A 26,881-nucleotide genomic window follows, 5' to 3' on the forward strand; every position below is an offset into this window, starting at 1 on the left:
CTTTCTGTCCCCTCACCTCATCCGGAACAGCAGAAAGCTAAGGTTTCTTCCTGTTAAAGGGGAGTTTTTCCTTTCCACACTTGCTTATGCTTGCACGAACTATAGACAACAATCAGAACATGAAGCAAAAATACACTTAAAGTACAAAGTTTTTAATTATACCTAACTATTAGAGCGCACTGCAGTTATTTAATTTGCATGAACTCAACTTTATTTACAGAGCACTTTAAAAACAATTACTGCTGACCCAAAGTGCTGCAGAGAAATAGTCATATAAACATAAAAAACATAATAAAATTACAAGATAAAATACAATAAGAACCATAAAAACAATAAAAGACTTTGACAAAACAGTAAAACGGGTGTAGAGAATCAGTCTGGGTTAAAAACCGAGGATCATTTATCTTCCAGTCAACAATATACCACCGTGACCCTCTGCATGAATAAAGTCCTGAATGCAAGAAAATAAAAAAAAAAAGAGTAAAGGAATTTTTTTCAGGGGTTCAAGTGTTCAAGTGTTGCCGCAGCATCTAAAAACGGGTAACTGTGTGTGTGTGTGTGTGTGTGTGTGTGTGTGTGTGTGTGTGTGTGTGTGTGTTTGGGGGGGGGGGGGGGGGGGGGGGGGTCAGTTCCTGAAAAGCCCGATCTGCTGCGGGATCCTCTCCATGAAGAAGCTCCCTCTCTCCCTCCTGCGAGTCTCTGTCCAAGGTGCTGAAATCTGCGGCTCGGGGGAGAGGTCACATGACTGCGCTTCCTCCCTCCTCTGAGAGAGCGGCATGCTGGGCGCGTGCTTGAGCGCGTGCGTGTGCGGACACTTCAGTCCTCATGATGAGCGATCGGGTTCATGAGGGAGGTTTTTCTGAGACGCGTCGGAGCTCCTGTAGTATGCTGGCAGCGTGGATAGATTAGTGCAGATGAATGCGTGACCGACTCCTCTCTTCCTCTCTTGTTTTTTTCTTCTTCTTTCTTTTCAGACCTAATTTTTCGAGGTTGTAAACATTACTGCTGGCAAGTGGTGATGGGCACGCAGGAGTGGGCTGCTGCCCTCCAAGTCTGACTGTGTTTCGGTGGCGCTGAGGATGAAGAACATGTAAGACTCCGCAGGCAGACCCCTTTCGGATTCACAAGCCAAAATGCAGAAAGGGATGAGACTCAATGATGGCCATATCACCTATCTGGCTCTTTTGGCGAAGAAGGACGGGACGAGGCGAGGTTGTCTGAGTAAGAAAAGCTCCGACAACACAAAATGGCATTCAAAGTGGTTCGCTTTGTTGCAGAATATGCTGTTTTATTTCGAGAACGACTCCAGCTCACGCCCCTCCGGACTGTACCTGTTGGAGGGCTGCGTGTGTGACAGAGCACCGTCCCCCAAACCGTCTCTGTCAGCCAAGGAATGCTTAGAGAAGCAGGTAAGACACTGATCGCTCCGGGAGCTCCCTCAAAGTCTGACCGACGGACACCGCTAAGGTGCTCCGTCTCATCTGGACGGACGGACGGACGCACTGGCCAAACACTGCGTGATGATGATGATGATGATGATGATGCGCGCGCGAGTGTTTGTTCATGAAACTCGCTTTCATCAGTTTTGGGCATGTGCGCCCAGACGCAGCATAAAGCAGCAGATCCGCTGCTATTCCACCTCCTGAAATATTATAACAAGGCACACAATTTCCCAGGGATGTTTGTGCTTTGTAGTTCACTTGACGTTCAGAGTTACGTAATGGCGTCATCCTGATTGATTGTCTCGTTTCTGCACTAAAATAGCCTCACAGCTCCTCTCAAATAAAGGCAACTCAAAATGCATGAAATGGAAAAAAAAAAAAAAAAGATAACGGAGCTGCATGCGCGTGAGATTAGTGCATGTGCAAAGTTTGCAAACCGCGACCACAGTAATTGTTGCATCTCAGCTGGATGTGAGACAGTATTTTGGGAATGCGGCATATACAGACTTAGTAAACTTAAACTGCATCCAAACTTTGTAGGTTGCCATCTTGTGGAGGAGAGCTGCCCCTTCCTTGTCGTTTTGACGTATTGATTTAATTCCTTGTCTTGATATTAATAGCATCCTACCTTGGCAACTGTGTCTCCCCCGGTTTATAGCGGCTTGGTTCATTTGATAGCTCTCCCATTATCCCGGGTTGTTAACGACAGCCATGAATGAAAACCAAACGATGTTCCAGTCATGTTTTTGTTCCTCATCACATCCCCCATTCCCTTTAATTCCTACAGCGTTTAGTGCCACGGATTAACATGTGTGAGGGCTCAACAATTTCCACTGTCTTTTTTTTTTTTTTTTTTTTTTTTTTTTACACAGTCTGGAATAATCTCTGTGAAAGCAATGTTTCCTCTGGTGAAGCCGGGTAAAGGGCTTAGGAGGGCTGTTGTTGGGGGAAACTGAGCATTGTGGCATAAAAGAGCCAGAGAAGTGGTCAAGCTGCTGTGAGCTATGACTGCAGTCACCTCCTGAAATCTGCTCTGCCAGCTGCAGTCTCTTCTGCTTCCCATGCAGCACTGGGCTATAAGTCAGAGAGATGGCTCTGATGTGTTCAGCAATAAATAATCATTTACAAGGGAAAACCGGTGGACTCAAATGTGACTCTGCACTACCGTACTGCAGACAAAACTTTGAGAAGCAGTTGTTGCAAATAATTATTACAGGACTGTTTGTTTTTGTTTTTTGGTTTTTTTTAAATGACTGTGCTTGAAGTGGGAATGTTTGGGATTCTTCGCCTAAAAGTGACAGGGTTTCCATCAGATCAATGTTTTTTAAAGTGTTGGGTGAGTGCAACAGAAAGTACAATATAGGCATCAGAGGAATACCTTGTGGCAGCATCACTTTTCCATCTTTATTAAAAAAAACTTTTAATCAACAAAATTAATTTACAATACCCACAGCTGAGTGGTGGTTTCAGAGCATTTCACCTACAGCCGGTCTACAGTGCTGGTAATCCACAAGGTACAACCAAACTTTACAAACAAATACTTGTACTGTGGTCATATATGTTGTCTTTCAATGCGACTGGACTCAAAAATTACTTTAAATTATACTTAGAAGAATCTGACAGGTCCATCACAATTAAAAACATCAACTTGTTTTCTTGAAAACAACACACTCAGTTATAATGCTTGTATTTCACTGTAAAACCTCACTGGAAGATAAATAAAAGACAAGAACAGTTGCTAAACCCATTATTGTGGCTCCTCTGGGATACACTCGGGGGATGTTGTTGTTTCTAGCTGCTGTGGTGACCTGGTGTTGCTGTCCATGGTGCTGAATTCCATAACCACAGCTCTCAAATGGCTGTCCTCTGTTCTTTGTCAGGGTTGATTTCAGTGTTTGAAATACTGTACAAGGCCTCTTACTGTGATGGAGATGCCACATGAGCCACACTCAAAAAAGAAAATACCAGCATTAGTTGTTTTTTTCAAACAAGCCTTCTGGGTGGGCATTGCTAATCAAAGGGCTTTTGTTGCATAATTGAACCAGACTTTAAGCTAAAGCTCACACAACTCATGTTTGGGTGGTTTTAGAAACACTATTGACCCCTCTCTGAGAGCGCTTTTGTTTCTCCCTTGATGCCAACTATTTGTACATTCCCAATTGAATGTATTTTGTTAAAACCATGTCAAAACAAAGGGCAATCTCTGTACTGGAGCTGGAATATGGACTGAGTGACATCTATGACGACAGTCGATCATGCAGACTGCTCCAGTGAATTTATTTCAACAGTGAATTAAATGATTCTGAAAGCCTTCAATTAGCATAACACAGTCCTCTGTTCTGCACATGTCCTTTTACATAATATGTGTCAGAATTATATTATGTCATTTTTTTGATTTTGTTTGTTTATTAAGTGTGAGAAAACAAATGCATTTTTCTCAGAGCTGCGCACAGAAGTGTACAATCAGGACAGGTGTCTGCTTCTGTATATTTTATGGAAATGATTTCATCACATGTACATGCCTTGAAATATTCAAAGTTCTCACTGTGCCCTCCTGCATGTGCCAATGTCGACCTTTAAAACTGAGCAACTCCACAGAAAAGGTGAAATGAGGACAGAAAGAGTAATCAATGTTCCAGGTGTCTAAGGGCATACAGATTCCCGTTTCACTCCCGGACTCTGACAAAAAGCAAAGACTGACACTTGAGTCGATATGAGTGCAGCAGAGGTTGTCAGAGGCAATGCTACTGTACACTCCTGACATTAAAACCTGTTACATGTCTGGATTACAGCAGATTCCTGGGTTTGTTGAGCACTGCATTTGCAGTGTGTGCATGCACTCAGTGACTGTGTGTCAGAGCTGCAGGAGAAATGGCCAGGAGAGTACAGGATCTTATCAGTGTGTGACAGGGAGAGGGACAATGCAGCCAATAGATGCCAAGCCAACTGCCACCTTGCAGGGCTACAGCGCTTTTTATAGCCCTCACTCCTCAAAAAGGCAAAACATTTTTTTTTCTCCCTCCCTCTTCGTCTGTCTCTCCGTTCTCATTGTATTCTTTGGAGTGTTCTACTTTTTAAATGTTCTTATTCCCCATTTAGAAGGCGAGCTACGTTTAAGCCCACGGTTACTATGGCAACCCCTATTTGCATCTGAAAAAGTGCATTTGAAGGGGCCAACAAAATGTGCAACAACATGCCTTGGCATTGTGCTCCATTTAGCAAGTACAGCAAATACAGGCATACAAGAGAAGAGAGGTGGGCTGTGTTTAGTGGCGGTGACGATGAGGGGGACTGACTGGGAGTTTTGTTTTTCACTTTTACAGCTTTGTTTCATTCATATCAGCACATTACAGCTGTCCAACATGAGTCCCATGTCTAGTTTTAAGAGTTTCGGATGGACATAAATACATAGATGTGAAGATATTTGAAATGCATGTTTACTTGAGACTTTTTTTTTTTTTTTTGTGATTTATGTTTCAAAAACTGTACTCCTAATATTAACAAAACAATTCAGCCAAACACTTGTACAGACTGAAATATACAAATCAATTTCTTCCTAAAGCAAGTAAATTCCCTGTTGCAAGTTGTCTATATGTAACAGATCTCTCTTCAAAAAGAAAGCCAGTGTCTCAAGCAATTGCCTACAAATAAAGTCAAATATATGTGGATGCAATTGAAACAAATATTAGTTTGAGTTTCCTTAAACTAATTTTTCTATCCAATCTTGTAGACATATTTTAGGGTTTATTGCCATAACTGGCTTGACTAATTCATTACATATTACAGACACTCATGTTGTATTTGTAAAACTGAAAGGTCTCAGAAAAGCACAAAAGCACCCCTTGTTGGACCTGTTGAATTACGTCTCAAAGGAAATAGAATTACTTTGAGGTTTACTTAATGGAAACCATTGTTATTACATAACTGTAATTTCTGCTATTTCTCTTTATTCAGGACACAAATGAGCTGTTTTTGTTCAGATTTTAAAGAAATTACCGCTGTATACTCTGTCTCATCTATCAGCTGATATAATATCAGCCGCAAAAAAAAAAGCAGTGATGTGAAGTTAAATATAGCTTTCAAAAATGCTTGACACATCAAGTCAGGGGTTTGAGAGATGTGAGGCACTGTATTGATGGAAGGCACTTTCTACAGCTAATCAGGAAATATGGAACGTTAGTCAGCATCACAAATTCAGTTCAGTTCAACTCAACTCAACCCTGTTTGGTTCAGCTCGGTTCAGTTCAATTCAACACAATTAATTTCTATTAATTTCGAATCAGTTTATTTCAAACTGCTTAACACACCATTGTAATATCAAATCCTTCTTTGAAATGGAAAAATATAAATTCACTGCTTGCAAGTCTCATGAGCTCCAGAAAATAACTCCTTTTCTTCATCAAAAAAAAAATTAAGCAGAAACAGTCTTGTCTCGACTGGCAGAGGGAATGGGACATGAAGTACGATGAAAATAACACAGAAAACAACAAGGAGCAATAAATTGAACACATTGCTGGCTGAATAAGTCAGGAACTACAAATCAGGAACTGCAAAGCCAGAAATATCTGTATGTACTTTGTATGTAGAGAGATGTAGGAGAACGCACTAACTCTACGGTCGTCATGGTGTCCAGCCACTTGTGCTCGAAAATTTGTTGTATTGCATATTTTACAGACTGCATGGCTATTGTCACAGTTTTTACTACTTGCCTTTGTTTTGAAAATGAACATTCCCACACATCAGCTTTGAAAGCTTACGGAGCTGACTGCATCTTCTCGTCCTCGACCACTCGTTAGCTTGGATAAACTGCGCTAAGTTAGCGTGCTATTTGTCACAGACCAGCAACCTCACAAGGTCTTGTTATTCCGGAGCGGAGAAAGTCTTAACTGCTACGAAACAGTGGTGGGAGGTTTAAATGCAACAAGAGGAGAACCACCGCATAAATATATACATGTAAATTGTTAATCTAAAAAAATGTATATTGTACTTTTGAACATTGATATGAAAGAAAATGTCCTGATATTTCAGAGTATCAATAATTTCTTACATCAGTACAGGACATAGAAACACAATGTTCACAGCATTCAATGTATGTAGAGTGAAAATAGAAGTTCAGTGCATTGAAACAGGTTTCACAGCAGCTACACTGTGAAAAATGGTGAATCGTCTAAACTTTACCTAATAAAAATCTTTGAGATGGATCTTCAGAGTGGAGTGTGGTAGCAGCATAGGACAATGGGAGCTGGCTCCAGAAAAAAAACATTGCCTTAATTTCAAATTTAGGAAGCTCTGGGAACCTCCAGGAAGCAGTTCTTTGACAGCAAGTTACTAATGTCTCTTTGTGCCTCATCTGAGACGACAAGAGGGGTTTCGGGATGTTGTAGTCACACCCTGACTTTTTTCAGTGTTTCTGATCACAGCAACAGCAGTACCATGCACACAGTGAGGTGTACATCATTTAGCATCACATCCAGTGATTTCAGTTTTGTCAGCCTTGATTTTTGACAAGCTGATTGGAAGCAAATGGTTTCATAAATAGATAAATGGATCATGTATGCATAGTACTAAAGATATTACAGTATCTACTAAAACATTGGCCGTGGAACACTATTATTGACTTTGCTGTGCGACAGAATCATTGTTACTATTAAAAAAAAATAAAATTTACAATGATGTTTTTAGTCAGTCTATTTTTCAGTTAGCATCTGATGGGATCTACAATGAAAATCCTTTGACTAGTGATGAGTCTTAACAGCCTTCGAGACAAGACCTTGACCAACAGCAATAAAGCATTTTTGTGTTATGATGAACTCTAAATCCTGACTTGAAGTCCTCACATGAACCTTTTTTCCATGTCAGTGATCACATAAATTGGTGATAGGTTCTTTGCATTTGGGCAATGAAAGAATCCAATATATTAGATCGATTTACAATGTATCAGTGTTATGTAACGTGACGCGCTCTCTAAAGCAGTGAGCACCACTTTCTTGATTTGAGGAATTTGTCTCATCAGCCTGTTAGGAAACACTTCCCCACACATTTGTTTCAATTGAACATTTAAGGCTGCAAGGGAAATGTGTAAAGGGAGCCACAAGTGCATGTGCAGCCAACATGCAGCCAAATCTGTATAACAAAGCAAAGCTAAACCAAAGTGAACATGGCGCCAGTCAAGGTGTTTCTGCCCATTCAGAGGTGAGTTGCCAGGTTACAGAGCGAATGCACAGAGGCTTTGTAATGAATTTCTCAAGACTTTTCCCACAAGATCTCTCCCCCACTCACACACGTCACAGCACGTGTATACATACAACTTCAGCTTGAAATTAATGTAGGTTAAGGAAATAATTGATCAATGAGGCATGAATGTAAGGCAGCTTTGTCATTTTCCAAATCTCTGATCGAATATACTCTGATTATTTGATTATATGCAGAGGGAGAAAAAAAAAACAACCTTTGCTCAGTCTTTCTTTGCGTTTGTTTTTCAGTATTACTTCACGGTCACATTTAATCACGACAACCAGAAAGCTTTGGAGCTGCGCACAGAAGACGTCAAGGACTGTGATGAATGGGTGGCTGCAATCACACAGGCCAGGTACCTCTCACCTCCGTTCAGCTGAGCAAGCGTTCCTCTTGAGAAGTGTGTTTGTCTTATTGAAACTACTTGATTTGTGAAATTGTCAAAAACATCAAAAAATGGTTTCAACTCAGACAAAAAAATACTGTACCATATACTTTTGAGAAGCTTTTAATTTGACATGTTCATAACAAAACCTTCCAAATAATTTTTTTTGTGACACTTTCAACAGATGTGCTTGTAGTATGACAAGACAATTCGATGCAATTTGATCTAATTGCGTGACGTTGACTCACATTACCTCAACTAATAATATTAAAGGATTTGGAAATAAACGAAAATACTGGATTAAAAAAAAAAAAACTGATGAAGGAACTGTGCTGATTTTATTTTTCTGTCACTGTTTAATAACATTAGACCTACATGCATTACAGTCAATCATTTAATCAATCAGTCAGTCAATGTTTTAGTATAGAATAGAATAGAATAGAACAGAATAGAATAGAAAAGACTGTTCTATACTATTCTAAAACACTAACTTTCACAGTCATACAGGAGTTAGTAAGAGCACCAAACTAATCAAGATGACAATGAAAGTAAAGTAAACAATCAGCTTTTCTTTTTTTATAATCTACCAGGATTGTTTCTCACATTCCATTTAATTTTCAATGCCTGAACTTCCATTAAAACTAAATTATATACTAAATTGTAACTAAATTGTATATAGTATTTTACCTTCTGATACGTTTCAATTGGACAGGCATGGATTATTTTAGTATTAGAAGACAACCAGCGGCAGACTTACAAATGTACATTTAGAAGAGTTACTCATCCACCATTATCTGCCCTTAATCCTTAATCACATGTAGAAGCACATGAAATATATCGGCCTGGTTTAGGTTGAATTTCAAGTTGAAGCTAAGCAATTTCTCCCAGCTGTCACCCAACGTGATGAAGATCCACAATAGTAGCTGTTGTGGGAGCTTGGGACAAAATTACATCATCAAGAGGCTTTCTTGACACAAATAAATGTTGTTCTTCAAATTAATGTGAAAATTGTTATTATTAATAACACATAAGTCATCGGTGTAATTTTTCAAACCATGTATGATAAGTGAAATTCCCCCTTTTGCAGCCGGTTAAGAAATTACTATATGGCCACTTCAAATGTCAGCAGTGTGCATTTTGTCCAGCAGAAGGTCAATTGATTGGACTCATTCAGAATTAAATTGATTAGTGCACAGTCAACCCAGCAGCACTTAATGGACAGAGCTTGTTGGAATACTGTAATATTCTTTCTGTTGCTTTTATTTTAGAAGTAGTCATTCCTGTTTGTTTTCATTAAGCAGTCCATATTGCTGATTCAACATAAACGGAAATGTTTTTTTTTTTTTTTTTTTTTTTTTGCCATCATGAAACAAGATTAAAACTGTCATCCATGATCTGCACACTTAAATGTCAAGTGAAAATAAAGTGCTGAACTCGACAATGTCCATAATTGGTGCTCATGCAGAAACAACTTTCACATGTGGTAAGCTCAAGTATTTTAAGAATAGATTACATAAGTGCGTTTGACTCAGCGTGGATGTGACGTCTGCGCTTCAAATGTATGTTGATCAGAGGTCTGCTGGTGCTCTGATAGATCTCTGGAGAGCCCATGAAACATGCGTTAATGAGGTCCTTACCACGTCTGTGCGTGTGTGTCTGTGTAGTTACAGGAACCTGGCTACAGAGCATGAGACCCTCATGCAGAAGTATCTTCATCTACTCCAAATAGTGGAGACGGAGAAAACAGTTGCCAAGCAACTTCGACAACAGATAGAGGACGGGGAAATCGAGATCGAGCGGCTAAAATCAGAGGTAACCTGCCTCGCAGTGTCACGCTAGTGAAACCTGGAAATGTGTGTTGTTTCATTGTATGTTGAGTCAGTGGAGACAAAGCGAGGGACGCTGGTAAAAGTGTTCAGGCAGAAAGAGTAGAGACGGAGAGGAGCAACAGGACAAAGGTCACGACCCAGATACCAAACCACAATGCTCTGAGTTCACAGAGAGCATGGTAGCTTGCGGCGCGCCCGGTCCGCCCTCGCTCGACACTCCGCAACACTGCTGAGTCTTTTGTATCATAATTATTCAGTCTAAACTAGATCAAATACATTTCTCTTTAATGTGCTAATGGATAGCTTCAATTGAGCTGAATGCTTTCAATATGAATGAATTAGCTTTTGTTGTACCAAAAATACTCCTCTTTGCATCAAAAATGATAATACTGTCTCACTTTTCGTGGCCAAAGTGTGCATGAGTAATGTACTTTTAGTTGTTTTGTTTGATTCTGGTCCTTTATGAAAAGTGTATTTTTCGTGCACTGAGTATAATGGATGAAAATGCAACAGGCTTGAATAAAATACACCAAATGACATTACAGTGTGGCTGGTGCAGCTTGTGTAAGTAAAATATTTCAATCGGTTAATGGACAGCAACAAAGATGAACAAAAGCAGCTCAGACTCATTGAATTAGACACGAACAATCACAATAAATATGCGTAGTGAAGGAAGGGAATATTGAATAACCGAGATCATGGTAATTTGTGTGAACAGTATGCTCTCATTTTATTCATTTCTGCACTATTGTGAAATTTTAGATTGCTGGACTGCTAAAGGACAATGAGAAGATCCAGTCAAATCCAGAGGTGCCACCCAGTGACGACGACACAGAGATCAAGAAGATCAAAAAAGTGAGTTATGGTAACGTGTGACGCAAGGTGTGAAAACATACACCATGTTTGATCTCTCAAACTGAAACTCTATCCATTAATTTATCTTTTTTCTAAGTTCCTTTTTCTGCCTCCAGCAGGAGAGTTGGTTCATTTCTAAGACAATAGTCTCACCATACATCTGAAAAAGACTTCACTCTTTTAGTTCGCTCTCACCACACTCGGATCGTTTTAACTCATACCAGGTTAATGCACGGCGGGAAGTTTTAGCAGCTAGCTGATGTGCTGAGAAGATTCTCAAAATAACAAAGAGGAAACTGTTCCTGTAAAATGGTTTTCAGGTTTTCAGATTGCAGGTTATTGAATATTAAATGCGCTTACACAAATTTGAGTGGAAACAGAACAACAAAAAAAAAAAAAAAAAAAAAAAAAAAAACAACATCAACTGCTTCTTTCATTGCCTCCAGCTAACTGAGGCAGACACTTTACACTTATGCTAAATGAAAATGTTGCCCTTTTTAAACAAATGGCACAAATAAAGCAAACTATGTAATGGAAATGTCTGTTTTTACATCAGCAAGTTGATTGGTTGCTAACTTGTCGCTGAGGAGACAAGCCGTGTCCAGAAGTCATCATTTACTCAGCAAAGGTTCACAATTGCAACAAATGTAGCATCACTTTTTTTGTGTTTAACATTTTCACCGCAGGTCCAGAGTTTTCTACGAGGTTGGATTTGCCGACGGAAGTGGAAAACCATCATCCAGGACTACATCCGTTCACCGCACGCCGAAAGCATGAGGAAGAGGAACCAGGTGGTGTTCAGCATGCTGGAGGCCGAGGCCGAGTACGTCCAGCAGCTCCACATCCTGGTCAACAACTTCCTGCGGCCGCTCCGCATGGCCGCCAGCTCCAAGAAGCCCCCCATCACACACGATGACGTTAGCAGCATCTTCCTCAACAGGTGCCAGCCGATCAGTAATAAAACGCCGCACAGGAGACGATGAACAATGGGTCATGACCACGATTTCTTGTTTTTCTGTTCTGTTAGTGAGACCATCATGTTCCTCCATCAGATCTTCTACCAAGGCCTCAAGGCCAGGATAGCCAGCTGGCCCACACTGGTGCTGGGTAAGTTCTGCCAGTGGTCCTTTGTGTCTCTCATGGCTGTACTGATTGGAAGACTCACCAGGACGGCCGTCTCTGTTCCCAGCTGACCTGTTTGACATCTTGCTGCCCATGCTGAACATCTACCAAGAGTTTGTGAGGAACCACCAGTACAGTCTACAGATTCTGGCCCACTGCAAGCAGAACAGAGACTTTGACAAGCTGCTAAAGCAGTATGAGGCCAAGCCGGACTGTGAGGAGAGGACGCTAGAGACCTTCCTCACTTACCCCATGTTTCAGGTGAGTCTTACCTACATGGCTTCACACTGGGACAGGTGGGAAAAACTTTCATTGCTTTATTTTTCTTTGGTTAACTTTCCCATTGCGCTTTCAAACATGGACCACAAAAGCTCATCATCTGAGGTGTTTTGCCTCAAACGAACACTAACTAGGATTAAAAAAGCACTATAAAGAAGAGAAGCCGGCTCATTGATCAGCCATGACTGTGAATCCGTCCTGCTCATCATTTTTCAGTCACGTTAGAGTTAGGATAACAAACCAAGTGCTCACTTATAGCGGCTGTAAAGCATCTCAGTGATACATTAAGATTTATATTAATAATATAGCTTTTGATTGTGCATAATCAATATATATTGGATTTTTTTACCTGCTTAAACCTGCTACACCAAAACACGTGTGTGTGTGTGTGTGTGTGTGTGTGTGTGTGTGTGTGTGTGTGTGTGTGTGTGTGTTCTCGTATTTCTATCCTTGTTGGGGCCAAATGTCCCCACAAGGATAGCAAAACGTGGAACGACGTGCCTTGTGGGGACCTTTTTCCAGTCCTAAGTAGGAGAAACAGTGTTTTCTTGACCATGTTGTTGTTACTGAGAAAAGTAAAAGTGCAAAAACATTTCTTTAGGGTTAGGCTTTGTTGTGGTGCGGGTTAGGGTTAGGGTAAGGGTCAGGGTTAGGGGCTAGACATGAATGGGAGTCAATGGACGGTCCCCACAAGGATAGAAATACAAGACTGTGCGTGTGTGTGTGTGTGTGTGTGTGTGTTTGAAACTGAGACTATCATGGTTTCGGTGAAATAGAGAATTAAAGCCACTCTAAAATAACAGTTTTCATTAGATTTAATGATCAAACCCACCTGTGAGCTGTCTAATCTCTCTCTCTCTCTCTCTCTCTCTCTCTCTCTCTCTCTCTCTCTCTCTCTCTCTCTCTCTCTCTCTCTCCCTCTGTCTGTTCGTCTCTCAGATTCCTCGGTACATCCTGACTTTGCACGAGTTGCTGGCTCACACTCCTCATGAGCACGTGGAGAGAAACAGTTTGGACTACGCTAAGTCAAAACTGGAGGAACTTTCCAGGTACAGAGTCTGTCCAACAGTGTGAAGCCGGCCAAAACATGCAGCACATTATTCAGTATCTTTTAAAAGATTTTGCTGAAACCCTGAGGTTGACAGTAGCTACAGTACAATAAAACACCTGGAATTAAAGCACATGAAGTGTGCACACAGCTGACAGTCCTGTCTGATTCGTACTCCTGCTTTCAGAATCATGCACGATGAGGTGAGCGAGACCGAGAACATCAGGAAGAACTTGGCCATCGAGCGAATGATTGTGGAGGGCTGTGAAGTACTGCTCGACACCAGTCAGACGTTCGTTAGACAAGGTAAGATGTGAATATTCACCCTGAAATGATGATGAAACAAACCAAATGTTCAGATGAGTATGAATAAAGTCAAAGAGAAACACTGAAGCCTGAAACTATCCCATTTACACTGAGCCGCTGGGTGAAAGGAAGCGGGCCCCACACAGCTTGAACCATATTGAACAACTTTTTTCAGTATTTCTCTGTTTTTTCCCACCACTGATCCTTTCTAAGCCCCCCGGGGAGGCCCAACCTACTACCGTACATTCCACTTTTCTTCATTAATGCTTATTTATAATGAGGAAAGGTAAATGATTTTTACACTTAAATTTTTGTTGTTTATGTTTGTGTGTCTGACTCCACAGGCTCCCTGATCCAGGTCCCGATGAGTGAGAAAGGGAAGATCACGAGAGGCCGCCTGGGCTCTTTGTCTCTGAAGAAGGAGGGCGAGAGGCAGTGTTTCCTCTTCTCCAAGCATCTCATCATATGTACCCGAGGATCCGGAGGAAAGCTTCACATCACCAAGGTGATTCTTCAAAACTCGGCGACTCTCACTGACTTATGACGCAGCCGTCGTCATGTGATGTGACAGTGTGACTTTTAACCCCGTCACAGAACGGCGTGGTGTCCCTGATCGACTGCACCCTGATGGAGGAGACAGAGGGGACGGATGATGAGTGTCAGTTTCAATCTTTTCTTATCATGCGTACAAATGTAGGAGTGAGAGATGGTTTATTGCAACACATTTTCTCCAAACTTTTTGGCGTCGTCATGCTTCCTGAGAGCTGATTTATCAAAAACGCAGCACGGTTTCTCTGTTTAGCAAATTAACTTTCATAGATAACAACTACAAATTCTGATTGTGTTGATTGGCTGCGTTTAAACAAACTAATCCTTCATTATTCACAAAGAACTATATATATATATATATATATATATATATATATATATATATATATATATATATATATACATTTAAATATAATAATTAATATCTTGTCTCCATATTCTATCTCACACTAACAGTCACCTCATGGGTGTCAAAAAGTGGGCGTCCAATGAAATGATGGTGTGACAACCTATCAATAATCATAACTGTGACAGGTGTCTCTGTTTTAGCAAGTTTGAATTCATTATTAAAAATTCCACATATAATGCAATTTTTACAGTGTTAATGCAAACAACCTGGTTTTAGTTTTAAAAAGTACAATCTTTTCAGGCTCTGTGGTTTCTGTCGTTTTTAGCATGCATGATCATAAATATAGATTTGATTTATAATAATTAATTAATTCCATTACCAAAATGACAGCTACTTCTCACTGCAGTGTTTTTTGTTTTTGTAAGTAAATATTTTAAAATATGCATAAAATATAAGTTAAACCTCAGTCAAAACATTATTCAAAGCTGGACTTCCACAGTTTGATGAAGTTTGCTGGTGTGTGTTGCAGCCAAAGGAGAGCGGAGCGGCCAGGACACCGAGCATCTGGACTTTAAAGTGATGGTGGAGCCCAAAGACAGTCAGCCTTACACCGTCATCCTGGTGGCTTCATCCAGGCAGGAGAAGTCAGCGTGGACAAGCGACATCAGCCAGGTGCGGCTCAATACCTGCATATGAAGCCCGAAAGTGACTTTTAAAGGTCTTGTTTCAACACAAAATGTGAGAGTTAACAGCCGTGCTGTAGCTTGAACAGAATATGTTTTTTTTTTGTAGCATCTTGTAACATCCACATCTCTGTGAACTCGCTCACCTCGCTGCATTATTATACTCTGAGAGCATTTCTCTCCGTCTGTCTCGCTGCTTTACAGTGCATCGACAACATCCGCTGCAATGGTCTGATGATGAACGCCTTCGAGGAAAACAGTAAAGTCACCGTGCCACAGATGATTAAGTGAGAGTCAAACACCAAGCTGCAATGCACGTTCATTATACATGCACAAACTGAGACTGGCGACAAGATTACATAAATACATGGCCAGGGGATGAAAGATTCATGAACGAACGCTCACAAAAATCACACACTTTGTACATCTATGCCTGTGAGGAGGACTGTCTCTGAAGGTTGTAGTTTCAATGAATCACATGTGAAGTCAATGTTCTCTCAAAAACAAAGTTCTGACTCAGTTTCTCTTGCTTCAGTTCGTGTTATTTTTTATTTTTTTTGCAGCATATAGAGAACAATGGGAGATAGTCAGTAAAGTGATGCGCAACTCAAAGTGGCGCCACGAGAAAATCTGAATACTGAACGTGCATTCCTCCTCTCCCATGAACCCTGATGCAGGTCGGACACCAGCTTGTACTGTGACGACGTCGACATCCGCTTCAGTAAGATGATGAACTCCTGCAAGGTGCTGCAGATTCGCTACGCCAGCGTGGAGCGCTTGTTGGAGCGGCTGACCGACCTGCGATTTCTCTCCATTGACTTTCTGAACACTTTCCTTCACTCTTATCGCGTGTTTACCAGCGCTGACGTAGTGCTGGACAAGCTCATCACCATTTACAAGAAGCCCATCAGTGCCATCCCTGCACGGTGAGTGATCAAGAGGCTTCCTCTGGAACTTCACCAGCTCCTTTTACTTGAATAACATAGGGGGCTTTGTGTGTGTGTGTGTGTGTGTGTGTGTGTGTGTGTGTGTGTGTGTGTGTGTGTGTGTTCTCGTATTTCTATCCTTGTTGGGGCCAAATGTCCCCACAAGGATAGCAAAACGTGGAACGACGTGCCTTGTGGGGACCTTTTTCCGGTCCTAAGTAGGAGAAACAGTGCTTTCTTGACCATGTTGTTGTTACTGAAAAAAGTAAAAGTGCAAAAACATTTCTTTAGGGTTAGGCTTTATTGTGGTGTGGGTTAGGGTTAGGGTAAGGGTCAGGGTTAGGGGCTAGACATGAATGGGAGTCAATGGAAGGTCCCCACAAGGATAGAAATACGAGACTGAGCGTGTGTGTGTGTGTGTGTGTGTGTGTGTGCAAATTCAAAAATGCTGAATTTTTTGATTTGTAGGAAGGCTACAGCTCTTAAATTCTATTTTTACAAACAAAAAATAGAAATGATACTGAAACCACCAGCTTTAAAGAAAGAGCTAAATGCAATGTTTCTTTCTCTGTCTCTACAATTCATAAAATCTGTTTAATCTGTCTGCTTACTGATGCAAAGTAAGTAATTGCCAGTGTTAGAAAAATTGCTAACACTGGTAGTTGAGCACATCTCCTTGTTAAATATTGAGTTGTGGTGTAGTTGAAGAAAAAAAAACCCTTGAGCATTCTTATTTGGAACACTTTTTGGAAAAAACAAACAAATGCAATCTCAGCATCGAGCCACATTTATGACTAATGCTAACTGTTGGAAAATGCAGTGAAATGTTGGCAGGGGCATGTTTAAGCCTGTGCTCACCCTCACATTACACTTTGGATGCGACAGCAAAGAAGCAGCTTTCGCTGCTGCGTCCCTGATCTCTCAGCTCGAGTGTTCGTGGTTTGTTGTGTCCACGACTTGAGTTAAAAGAGTACGCTCCCCATAAAAAGCAGTTATTGTTATTGAAAAAGGAACGTTGATGATTTATGTGTTACTTATATGCTTTTCAAGATCATCCTGCAGACCCACTGATCCTCTGCTGATCCGGTTTGCAGGTGATACGATCGACACGCATGGGACATGGAGATCAGTTTGCTTTATTAAAGCTTGTATACAGTTTTTTTCTCAACTTCAGACAGGTTGGCTTATTTACCATTTCGAATATTGTTTAACAAATATAAATAGCAACAATAAACTCATGTGAAATTAAAGGATATTTTTCCAAATTTCATGAGGGTGATGCTGTAGAAACTCCGGCAAACAGCATATCAGTCTGGCTCAACAGAAAACACAAATATCTCTTCTGAATGACAGTTTGTTAGCGTCATGTGCAAAGGTGGTGACAGTACTTAGATCACTTGCCCTCCTAATCACAGCAGCTATTGTTCCTTTTCCACACCAACAGCAACTTTATCAAAGCGACTCCTACATGAGCTTTTCTGATATGTTGCGTCTGGATTTCCCTGCCAGTTCACTACGTGTTCAGAAGTGGACTGCATTAAGCCACAGAGCTAAGACGATTTGTTACATTAAACTCCTACAAGTCGCTCACTGCAGAGTTGATCCCTGCAGTTTATGACAATTAGAGTGGGAACAAAGTTTGAGATTTCCACATATTTTCTCCTGAGGATGCAGCAACAGCGCAGCAATGGTGCAGTGAAGAGGTGGGACTTCCCCGTTGTCAGAATTAGTCTTTGCTCTCACGCGGCCCGTCTGTAAGCGGTCCATCGTGCTATCGCAGCCTGTCCAGGTGAGAAGGGACTGGACACGAGGCGGCGAGAGGTCACACCAGCACGCCGTCCGTCCGCCGTCGTCGCTAATTGGGTTCTGCGTCCAGCCGCCTGGCTCTGACCCCTCCTCGTCTCCCTCGCTCCTGTTTTTACCCTTGTCTGTTCTCTGGTTTTTTATTTTTCTTTCCACAACTCTGACCATCCCTCTTTCCGCTGCGCTGTCACCATGGCAACCCTTTACTCTGCTGCAGGACCCCACCCTCTCCTCTCCTCGTCTTCTCCCTCACTCTCTCTTCCTTTCTCCCATCATCTGCAGCGGCTCTACGGTATTAAATATTGATAGTGGTGTTTTGCACCCAGACCCTGCACTCCTCTGCTCTCCTCTCCTCCCCTGTCACCACGCTCCTTTCCTCTCTCCCACAACTCCGTCTGTCTTTTCCTCTATACTTGACTCCACTTTGTTTTTACTTCTCTTTGTCTTCCTCTCCCCTTCTCTCATCCGTCCAGCCTTCCCTCATCTCCTCACTTGCACAGTTTTGTGAATTTAGCCGAGGAGACACAACATGGCTGCATCTAACGCCATACAGGGCTGGAGGCTTCCCATTCGCCCACTCTAAACCAGCAGCCTTCGCTGTGGTGGAATCCATATCCACTATGTTGCTCTTCCCTCGCCTCCTCCCTTTCTGTATCACTGTTTTCGCCTCTGCTTTTTTTTTCTTTCTTTTCCTTATTTTGCACTGCACCTCTGTCTCCTTCTCCCACTTCCCCTCTCCGTCTCTCTATCTGGCTCCCCCTCGCTCTCTGTTTCTCTCTGTGGGCCTCCCCTGGGCTGGTTGCTGTTGGCAGCACCCGTGCCTCCCACACTGTCACTTGACATGCTATTTATAGGCCTTCAGAGGGGGTGGCTCTCAGTGCAAGGAGGATGCTGTCTTAAACAATGTAGCTTAAATAAAAGAGGCAGGAGCTCCCGAAGAGCCCTGTGGTTAATGTGTTCCCTCTCTGCCTCTGTGTACAGACACCGACCCACCATGTACCTCCCCCATTATCACAGTTTCTACTCTTTCCACACTTTTTTTTCCTCCCAAAATACAAAAAGTTTAGTCAACATATATATATATATATATATATATATATATATATATATATATATATATATATATATATATATACATATATATATATATATATATATATATATATATATATATATATATATATATATATATATATACTCCTCTCACAGTCTCCTTTTTCTTTCCTTTCCTTTCTTGCAGCTCTTTGGAGCTTTTCTTCGCCAGCAGCCAGAACAACAAACTCTTCTACGGCGAGCCGCCCACGTCGCCACGTGCCAGCCGCAAGTTCTCCTCCCCCCCTCCCCTCTCCATCACCAAGTCATCCTCCCCCAACCGCCGTCGCAAACTTTCGCTCAACATCCCCATAATTACAGGGGGGAAAGCCCTGGACCTGGCTGCGCTCAGCTGTTCTCCCAATGGCTATGCAAGCATGCACTCCACCATGTCCCCCTTCAGTAAGACCACCCTGGACATCAACAAGCTGTACGTGTCCAGCACCATGGCCAGCAAGATCCCTGACGAGGGAGAGCCGAAAGCCGAGGGCAAAGCCGAGGAGTCTGTCCTCAACAAGCAAGGTCAGAACCGCCGTCCAAAGGATTTGTTCATTTTCCTTTCAGGTTCTCGTGTGCTGTGGTGGCAGTTCAGCCGTTTCTACAGCTCCAACTCAGAAGTGCATCTTCTTTTAAGACAAAACTATCATCATAAATGTCTTCACATTTATCTCAATGCGTATCCCCTAACATTTCTTTCTTTTCCGTCCAGATCTGTCTGTAAAAGAGGAGTGTGATGAAGACCCCAGTCAGAGTGACGATGCAGAGGCAGAAATGTCTCCTCCTAAGTCACCATCAACACCAAAGAACGTCAAGTCGAAAAACTCCGGTACGCCTTCCTTCCCTGAGTGGTTCATTGCAATGGAACAACATTTCTTTTTAAATATAAGCTGATTCCATGTAAAAATATTTTTGATTATTGTGTTTGCGTTCCTTCTAATTGATCTGCATGAATCTGACACGCTGGTATTTTTTAAAAAAGGCAAATGACTTGGCAAGACTGTAAGCTGGCAAACTGCAGGAGCTTAGTGGTGAGTGTGGCTGACACACTGTACTTGCCTGTGGAAGATCCTGGCAAATGAAAATGTGACAAAATAAAATCAATAATAATTTATTATGTCAATAACAAAAATCAACAGGCCCAATAAATTATTCCAACTGGCAGATTACTTTGGCTTTAGTTGTCAAAATACAAATAATACTAAGTGAGCAGTTAAATGGAAGGACAAATCGAACAAAAAGCTGAGTGATTATAAAAGGAGTAACAGTCCAGTGAGTGAGATTTGTAGCAGAAGTAACACCCGCTGAAGCTCAGATTACCACTTCACCATATCGTGTTAGTGTTTTAGTGTTTGTAGGGCTGCTCTTATCTTGCAGTGTTTGGTGAAAGTAACTTATTTTCTTTCTAATATAACAGTAATGATATCTTCATTTTTCAACACTATGGAAGACTTAAAAAACAAAGCATTCACCCATCTTCTGCTCAACTCTATCTATGTGTAGTTGAGCTGATTCCAGCTGACGGTGAGCGAAGGCAGGATACACCGGGAAAGCTCGCTCGCCCATCACAGAGCGAACACGGAGAGACAGGCAGTCACACACTCATCCACACCTACAGGAGTCACCACTTGAATTGTAACGTATGTTTTTGGAAGGAGTTCCCTTGGATAACCCACGCATGTACACGGAGAAGATACAAACTCTACATATGAAGGCTGAAAATCTGATAGCAGTTTACATGTTTTCCATATGTATGTGTGTGTGTGTGTGTGTGTGTGTGTGTGTGTGTGTGTGTGTGTGTGTGTGTGTGTGTGTGTGTGTGTGTGTGTGTGTGTGTGTGTGTTTTAGATTATAGGTTTTTCGCCCCAAGGAAAACTGTTTATAATATTTCTTGGCTTAACATTCAGTTTTTACCTCAGGATTTAGAAACCCTACAAAGTCGGACTGTGTATATTCAAGGGTTAAGATGAAAATAGAAATTCATAGAGGCAAATAAATATAGCAACAGAAGACTTATAGAAAACTTTTTTCCTCTTCGGAAATCGACAGGCGTAGCAGTAGCCCATATAAGGTCTGAATACAAACCACCCACAGGCCCTCCCCGTACTGCAGAGAGGGAGCATCCACCCCGTAGGTAGTCAAGCACAATTCATCCCCAGTGTGTTCTCTTCCCACGGTGCTGGATACAAGGGAAGCCAGTGCCTTGTGTGAGTAGGTGGAAGGAAACCTTGTACCTTAGCAACGATGTGCGTGTTCCTCTATGCCGCCCCCGGCTGAACGGAGGAAGGCGAGGAGGAAGGAGGGAGGCAGAGAGGCAGACACAGCGGAGTGTACGCCGTCACTGCCACGGGCTGCAGGACACACTGTGCAGCGTCGGCTCCGGCTCTCTGTTGCCCTCCGATGGTCATCAGCACCTCGGAGTGATTGTGCACATGTGCAGTTGTATACTCACAGCACCCAACTGAGGGAATCAAACCACTTGTGATCACCCCACCAGTTTCCCTCTGTGAGCGGTTAGAAAAGGTTCACTGAATGGAATTATCCCTGCTCGGTTCACGGGGATTCTCTTTTCTCGTTTCGGCTGCATTAATGTAGCAATCCTGACTCTAAATGTCTTCGTTTTGTGCTCCTGCCTGCAGAGTTTTCTCTGTTCTCATTCAACAACGGCATGGTGGTGTCCTCTTGCCGGGAGCTGGATAACAACCGCAGTGCCCTCTCTGCAGCCTCGGCCTTTGCGATTGCCACTGCCGGTGCCAATGAAGGCACACCGACCAAGGAGAAGTATCGCCGTATGTCGCTCGCCAGCACAGGTCAGTCATATATGGTGACTCTGTGGAATGGAAAGGTTAAGCCAGCATGTGGCACGGCGGCCAAAACCGTGTGGCCAGAGGGTCAAATCCGGCCTGCAGGAAGATTTGAACATAATATGTAAAAATACAGAAGAATATATTCATTGGAACTTGTCAATAAATTATTTTTAATGACCACTTATGTTCTGGGAATTTAGAGGAGTGAACATGATACAGCATTTCATATGCTGAGAGGTCAGCAGTGAAGGCAGTTCACTGATGGTGGCGGTGCATCAGCTCCATTCTCTCAGGATGGACATAAAGCATGCAGAAATGCTGCAAAAAGTATCAAAAGTTTTTGAATATTTGTAATATATTTTGCATAAAGAGGCATCATTACTAGTGAAATATGTAAGAAATTTACTGTAAAGATAATAAAAAATGTTCCTATTTGGTATGAAAGGAACGTTCCTTTTAAATTGACCTGTTTTCTCCTTCAACTATGCCATGGTCAAGTTTTTTTCTTTCAAAAAACTTGACCAAGGGGGAAGAACGTTATGTCATGCCATGTTATTTAGTGCACCTTCAAAGATTTGACATTTGATGAAATTGTTCTTATTTTAATTTTTTTTAATGCATATTCATTCAAGGTTATAAAGATATTTTCAATTAAATGTGGATTTTTTTATAAGGTAATTGTACCTCATTGAAAAAAAAAAAAAACACAGGGAAACGTTTGTAGTTGACCAAACATTTTTATTTAAAGGTTGTTATGCTGACATGTTACTCATCTGAACCTGTCAGTATACGACAATGTTGTGCGTGTGAAATGAGTCAGACACTTCTGACCTGTTTGTGAGTCTGCTGATGTCTTCTGTAATAAATGTTTGGCAGGGAAATGTTATCATCAAACTGGCCACAAAGACAACAAAGAAATTTTATTGAAATGTAAAAATGATTAAAATATATATATTGGGTGCTTCTTATTTTTTTATTTTGCTGCCACAAGCATGAAGAAAAAAAACATTTAGATTTAGATTGTGACAGAGACCAAGTAAAAGCTGTTTGTTGTCGAATGACCACCAGAGGGCACCAAACAACTCACATGTCAGTGCCCTGTTCAATAATTAGCTGTATTAATTTTGTTTTGATCATCTGGAGATTCATGTTTGAGTGGTGCAGTGATGTCTGCTTGTTTCTGCTGCTTCCAGGTTTTCCCACAGACCAGAGGAACGGGGACAAAGAGTTTGTCATCAGAAGAGCTGCCACCAACAGAGTCCTGAATGTGCTGCGCCACTGGGTCTCTAAACACTCACAGGTTCGTCCTGTTTCTCTTCCTGTTTTTTTCAATCTATTATACTTGTAGAAGAAGCACTGCACCACTGGGATGACATTGTTGCTGCTCCTGTGTGGCCCCGTCAGGACTTTGAGCTGAACACAGAGCTGAAGATGCGGGTGATTGGGTTCCTGGAAGAGGTGATGCACGACCCCGAGCTCCTGACACAGGAGAGAAAGGCAGCGGCCAACATCATCAGGTTAGTCTTCCTTTTAACGCCGCTCGCTTGCATGTACAGTAATATACACGACACAGCTGTCTGTGAAAAATGCATTGAAAGAAAGACTTTAGGGAGGAACATTTCTGATGCCAGAAACAGGAACTGCAAACGCCAGCTCTGACCTACATCCATGTCAGGATACAAACACTCACAAAATGTGCCCTCAGTGTGTCTGTGAAGCAGAGAATTCTCAGCATTTCTTTTAAACAGTCTCAGAAATATCCTCTGTTACTCAGGCGACGATGAACCGGTCACTTCATTAATGATGGCACGTGCGTGCGTCTTCTTAAATACAGGACACTAACTCAGGAGGACCCTGGAGACAACCAGGTCACCCTGGAAGAGATCATCCAGATGGTGAGAGAGAGACTCTAACATTTCAGAATGAAAGCAGAAAGTCAAACACAGCATGTCCTGCAGTGACTTTTGCTTTGAATGTGAGAATTCTTGTTTTGCTGCTCTGCTCAGGCCATGGAGGACTGTAAGACGGAACCCTTCGAGAGCCATTCTGCCCTGGAGATAGCTGAGCAACTCACACTGCTGGACCACCTGGTCTTCAAGGTCATCCCATACGAGTGAGTGTGCACGCACACACACACATGCACACACATTCACCTAAACACAGGCACTTTCTGTCTCAGGTGGATGATGAGTGGGAGGACGAAGAGAAACACACTGAACGTTGACATGTTTTTATCTTTAGTGTGTTTATTGTGTGCGTGTGTGTGTGTGTAATATGTGTGTTTGTTGCTGACTATTTGGATATGTATGTATTTTTCGTACAGGGAGTTCTTTGGTCAAGGCTGGATGAAGAATGACAAGAATGAGAGAACCCCGTACATAATGAAAACAACCAAGCATTTCAACGATGTAAGTGTTCAGATGGGTGGATGGATAGACTGTAATGACATAAGATAAAATAGGTTTAACAACTACAAAGGTTTCAGTGTTTTATATAAAGAGGCATCAAAAATTCACAGGTTTCTCATTCTGGTTTATTAGTTGGTGTATGCAAGTTGGCACCTCTGCTTAATGGAGACTAAAATATATTTTAATTCACTTTTTTGTCCAGTCTGATGATGAAGTGACTTTAATTGCTTTGAAGGGGAGATAAATTTTATCCTTCCTTCTGCTGTGAAAATAATTCAACAGAAGGTGTGATTTGTAGCCCTGTGAGGGATTTCTCCTTAGAGAATAACACCCTGATCATCACAATGCGTTTTTGGTTCTCTTCTGTCAGATTAGCAACAGGATTGCAACCGAGATCCTGCACTGGGATGATGTCAACACTCGAGTGGCGGTGGTGGAGAAGTGGGTGGCGGTGGCAGACATCTGCCGCTGCCTCCACAACTACAACGCCGTGCTGGAGATCACGTCCTCGCTCAACCGGAGCTCCATCTTCCGCCTCAAGAAAACCTGGCTCAAAGTCTCCAAACAGGTATTATTTCAGATCTGCCCCCCCTCTCCTTTAGCTGTTGTCAAAAACAAGACAGAACTGGACGATTGGTGAACTTTTGATACACTTTTGAGAAATGTCAAAAGTATTGAACACCTTATTAATCCAAAGCCAGATGAGCTGTTTACATTGATTAGACCGAGCTAAACTAACCTTGACTTTCTCACTTATAACATGTTTTTGAAATTAACTGGCGTGGAAATTTCATTGCCTTCGTTTTAAAATTTTATTGAACATAAATATGGACATTTTGCAAGAAAAAATACAACTCATAACTATATTTTCTGTGTAATACATACAAGAAAATTCAAACCATGTTCTTAGATTTTATTTCAGTGGGCTAATAAGTTTCACCCTGATCCATTCCCCAGACGAAGACAGTGATTGACAAGTTACAGAAGCTGGTGTCTTCAGAGGGCCGATTCAAAAACCTGAGAGAGGCGCTGAAGAAGTGAGTGGCCACAGATTTTCTACATGTACTCTGCTGAGAGAAGCCTTCGGTTTATTTCTCCGTGTATATCTGTGAAGTTGCTTTCTCTGTCTGACCTGCCTGCTGTCCTCAGCTGTGACCCCCCCTGTGTTCCCTACCTGGGAATGTACCTGACCGACCTGGCCTTCATAGAGGAGGGAACGCCCAACTACACCGAGGACAACCTGGTCAACTTCTCCAAGATGAGGATGGTAAAAGAGCCTCCGTGAGATACTGAGAGTCATTCCATGATGTGTGCACTGTTAAATTTTTATGAGTTACTTTTTTCTTCCAGATATCTCACATTATCAGAGAGATACGACAATTTCAGCAAACAGCTTACAAGATTGATTATCAACCAAAGGTGAGATCATTTGTATTGTCTTCATCATTACACTGTAAACTAGATTTATTTAGCTGCTTAATTTGCTGTTTGTATTTGACCAGTATTTCTGTAACATTGTGTTCTGTTAGAACACCGACACGTGTGTATTTATTACTGAACAGAAATTGCATTTATTTTTCCAAAACAAGCAAGCTTCAGTTTAGAAACAGATCAAACATTAAATGGGTTGAAATGTTGCACATTTTCTGACAACTCTGCAACTATCCGACCCATAAATCCAGATAGTGTGAATATATTTATAGAACAATTATAGCAATAGGAGAGTCAGCCACCCGGAATACCGGGATGTTTAAATAGGAGGAATATCTCATTATCACACTGAACATAAACCAGTCCAGCTGGAAAATCTTCCCTGTCTGTAACCTTTGTTTCTTCAGGTGGCGAAGTACCTGCTGGACGGCAGCATGGTTCTGGACGAGGAGAGCCTGTATGAAGCGTCTCTGAGAATCGAGCCAAAAACTTCGTCGTGAAGAGGACGCCTCTCACTCGGCCCTCACGCAGAGTGTACAGACACAATATATCAAAATGTACATTTATTATTATTTGTATTAGACACAGTAGGCTGTGCCCTCCTAGTATATGCTCCCCAAAGGACTTGTTGTGTATAATCGTTATTAGAGACTGAGTAGAAACCCAGAGGGGTTTTATTTCTCTCGTTACAGAGTATTTATGTCATTTATGTGTCTTTAAAAAAAACATTTTATGATGATGTTATTTTAAAACCGCAGAGTAATCAGATGAGAGTGTATACAGAGACGGTATTTAGTTTTATTGTAGTCTAATGGGAATGTGCAGTACAGACAGGGCTCTCATTCATGAGAGACGGTCAGCATGATGATCAACTCCCACTTTTCAGCTCAGAACAGCTGCGGAAGCTTCCAGTAAATCCTCACATTAGCACCATAAAGACAAGAAAAGTAATACAAATATTGTATTTTCAGTAATTTATGTGCTTTCTATTGACACAGAGAGGGGACATCTGAATGTAAATGTAGTTTCAATGGCTATCGCCACAAACGAGACCATTTTAAACCTTAAAGGTTGAATCTTGAAGCCCTCTCAGGAGGTGAAAAGTGGGGCTGCTGCTGTGGCTGAAGTTGAATCACGTGCTCCGATGTTTAATGTAGCCGCTGAATAACAGAGGGATTAAAAAAACGGTGGCGTCTGAATGAGCTGGCACGCGGTTCGTGTTCAGTCTGTAGAGATGGGTTTATACGTTTTGCTTATTATCACCTTATTCCCCTGGAGGGCAACATGATGTATATAGAATATAAGCGCCGGGCAATGTATGTAGCAGATGTGACCA

General features: G+C 41.8%; 1 protein-coding gene across 1 annotated transcript; it reads left to right on the top strand.

Annotated features, from left to right (window-relative positions):
- The first annotated feature begins 767 nt into the window (after positions 1-767).
- Positions 768-26,333, top strand: LOC115386248 (ras-specific guanine nucleotide-releasing factor 1-like). The gene is made up of 27 exons (XM_030088484.1): positions 768-1,409; positions 7,925-8,031; positions 9,726-9,873; positions 10,653-10,745; positions 11,432-11,685; positions 11,773-11,852; positions 11,935-12,128; positions 13,086-13,195; positions 13,382-13,500; positions 13,845-14,005; positions 14,095-14,158; positions 14,928-15,070; positions 15,286-15,368; positions 15,759-16,007; positions 19,051-19,424; positions 19,612-19,728; positions 21,539-21,709; positions 22,900-23,006; positions 23,111-23,223; positions 23,541-23,601; positions 23,713-23,819; positions 24,030-24,114; positions 24,485-24,682; positions 25,072-25,151; positions 25,264-25,381; positions 25,465-25,533; positions 25,953-26,333. Exons 1-27 carry the CDS (start codon positions 1,134-1,136, stop codon positions 26,043-26,045), a joined length of 3,774 nt encoding a protein of 1,257 aa, XP_029944344.1. The 5' UTR covers positions 768-1,133; the 3' UTR covers positions 26,046-26,333.
- The last annotated feature ends 548 nt before the right edge of the window (positions 26,334-26,881 follow it).

The sequence above is a fragment of the Salarias fasciatus genome, chromosome 1, assembly GCF_902148845.1.
Source record: "Salarias fasciatus chromosome 1, fSalaFa1.1, whole genome shotgun sequence".
Lineage (NCBI taxonomy): Eukaryota > Metazoa > Chordata > Actinopteri > Blenniiformes > Blenniidae > Salarias > Salarias fasciatus.

What these genes read in the sequence shown, in the direction of transcription:
- LOC115386248 (XM_030088484.1), top strand. Translation starts at nt 1,134, where the DNA reads ATGCAGAAAGGGATGAGACTCAATGATGGCCATATCACCTATCTGGCT. An exon ending in AGCAGCATCTTCCTCAACAG is followed by an intron (nt 11,686 to 11,772) that starts GTGCCAGCCGAT and finishes CTGTTCTGTTAG; the next exon opens with TGAGACCATCATGTTCCTCC. An exon ending in CGTCAAGTCGAAAAACTCCG is followed by an intron (nt 19,729 to 21,538) that starts GTACGCCTTCCT and finishes TCCTGCCTGCAG; the next exon opens with AGTTTTCTCTGTTCTCATTC.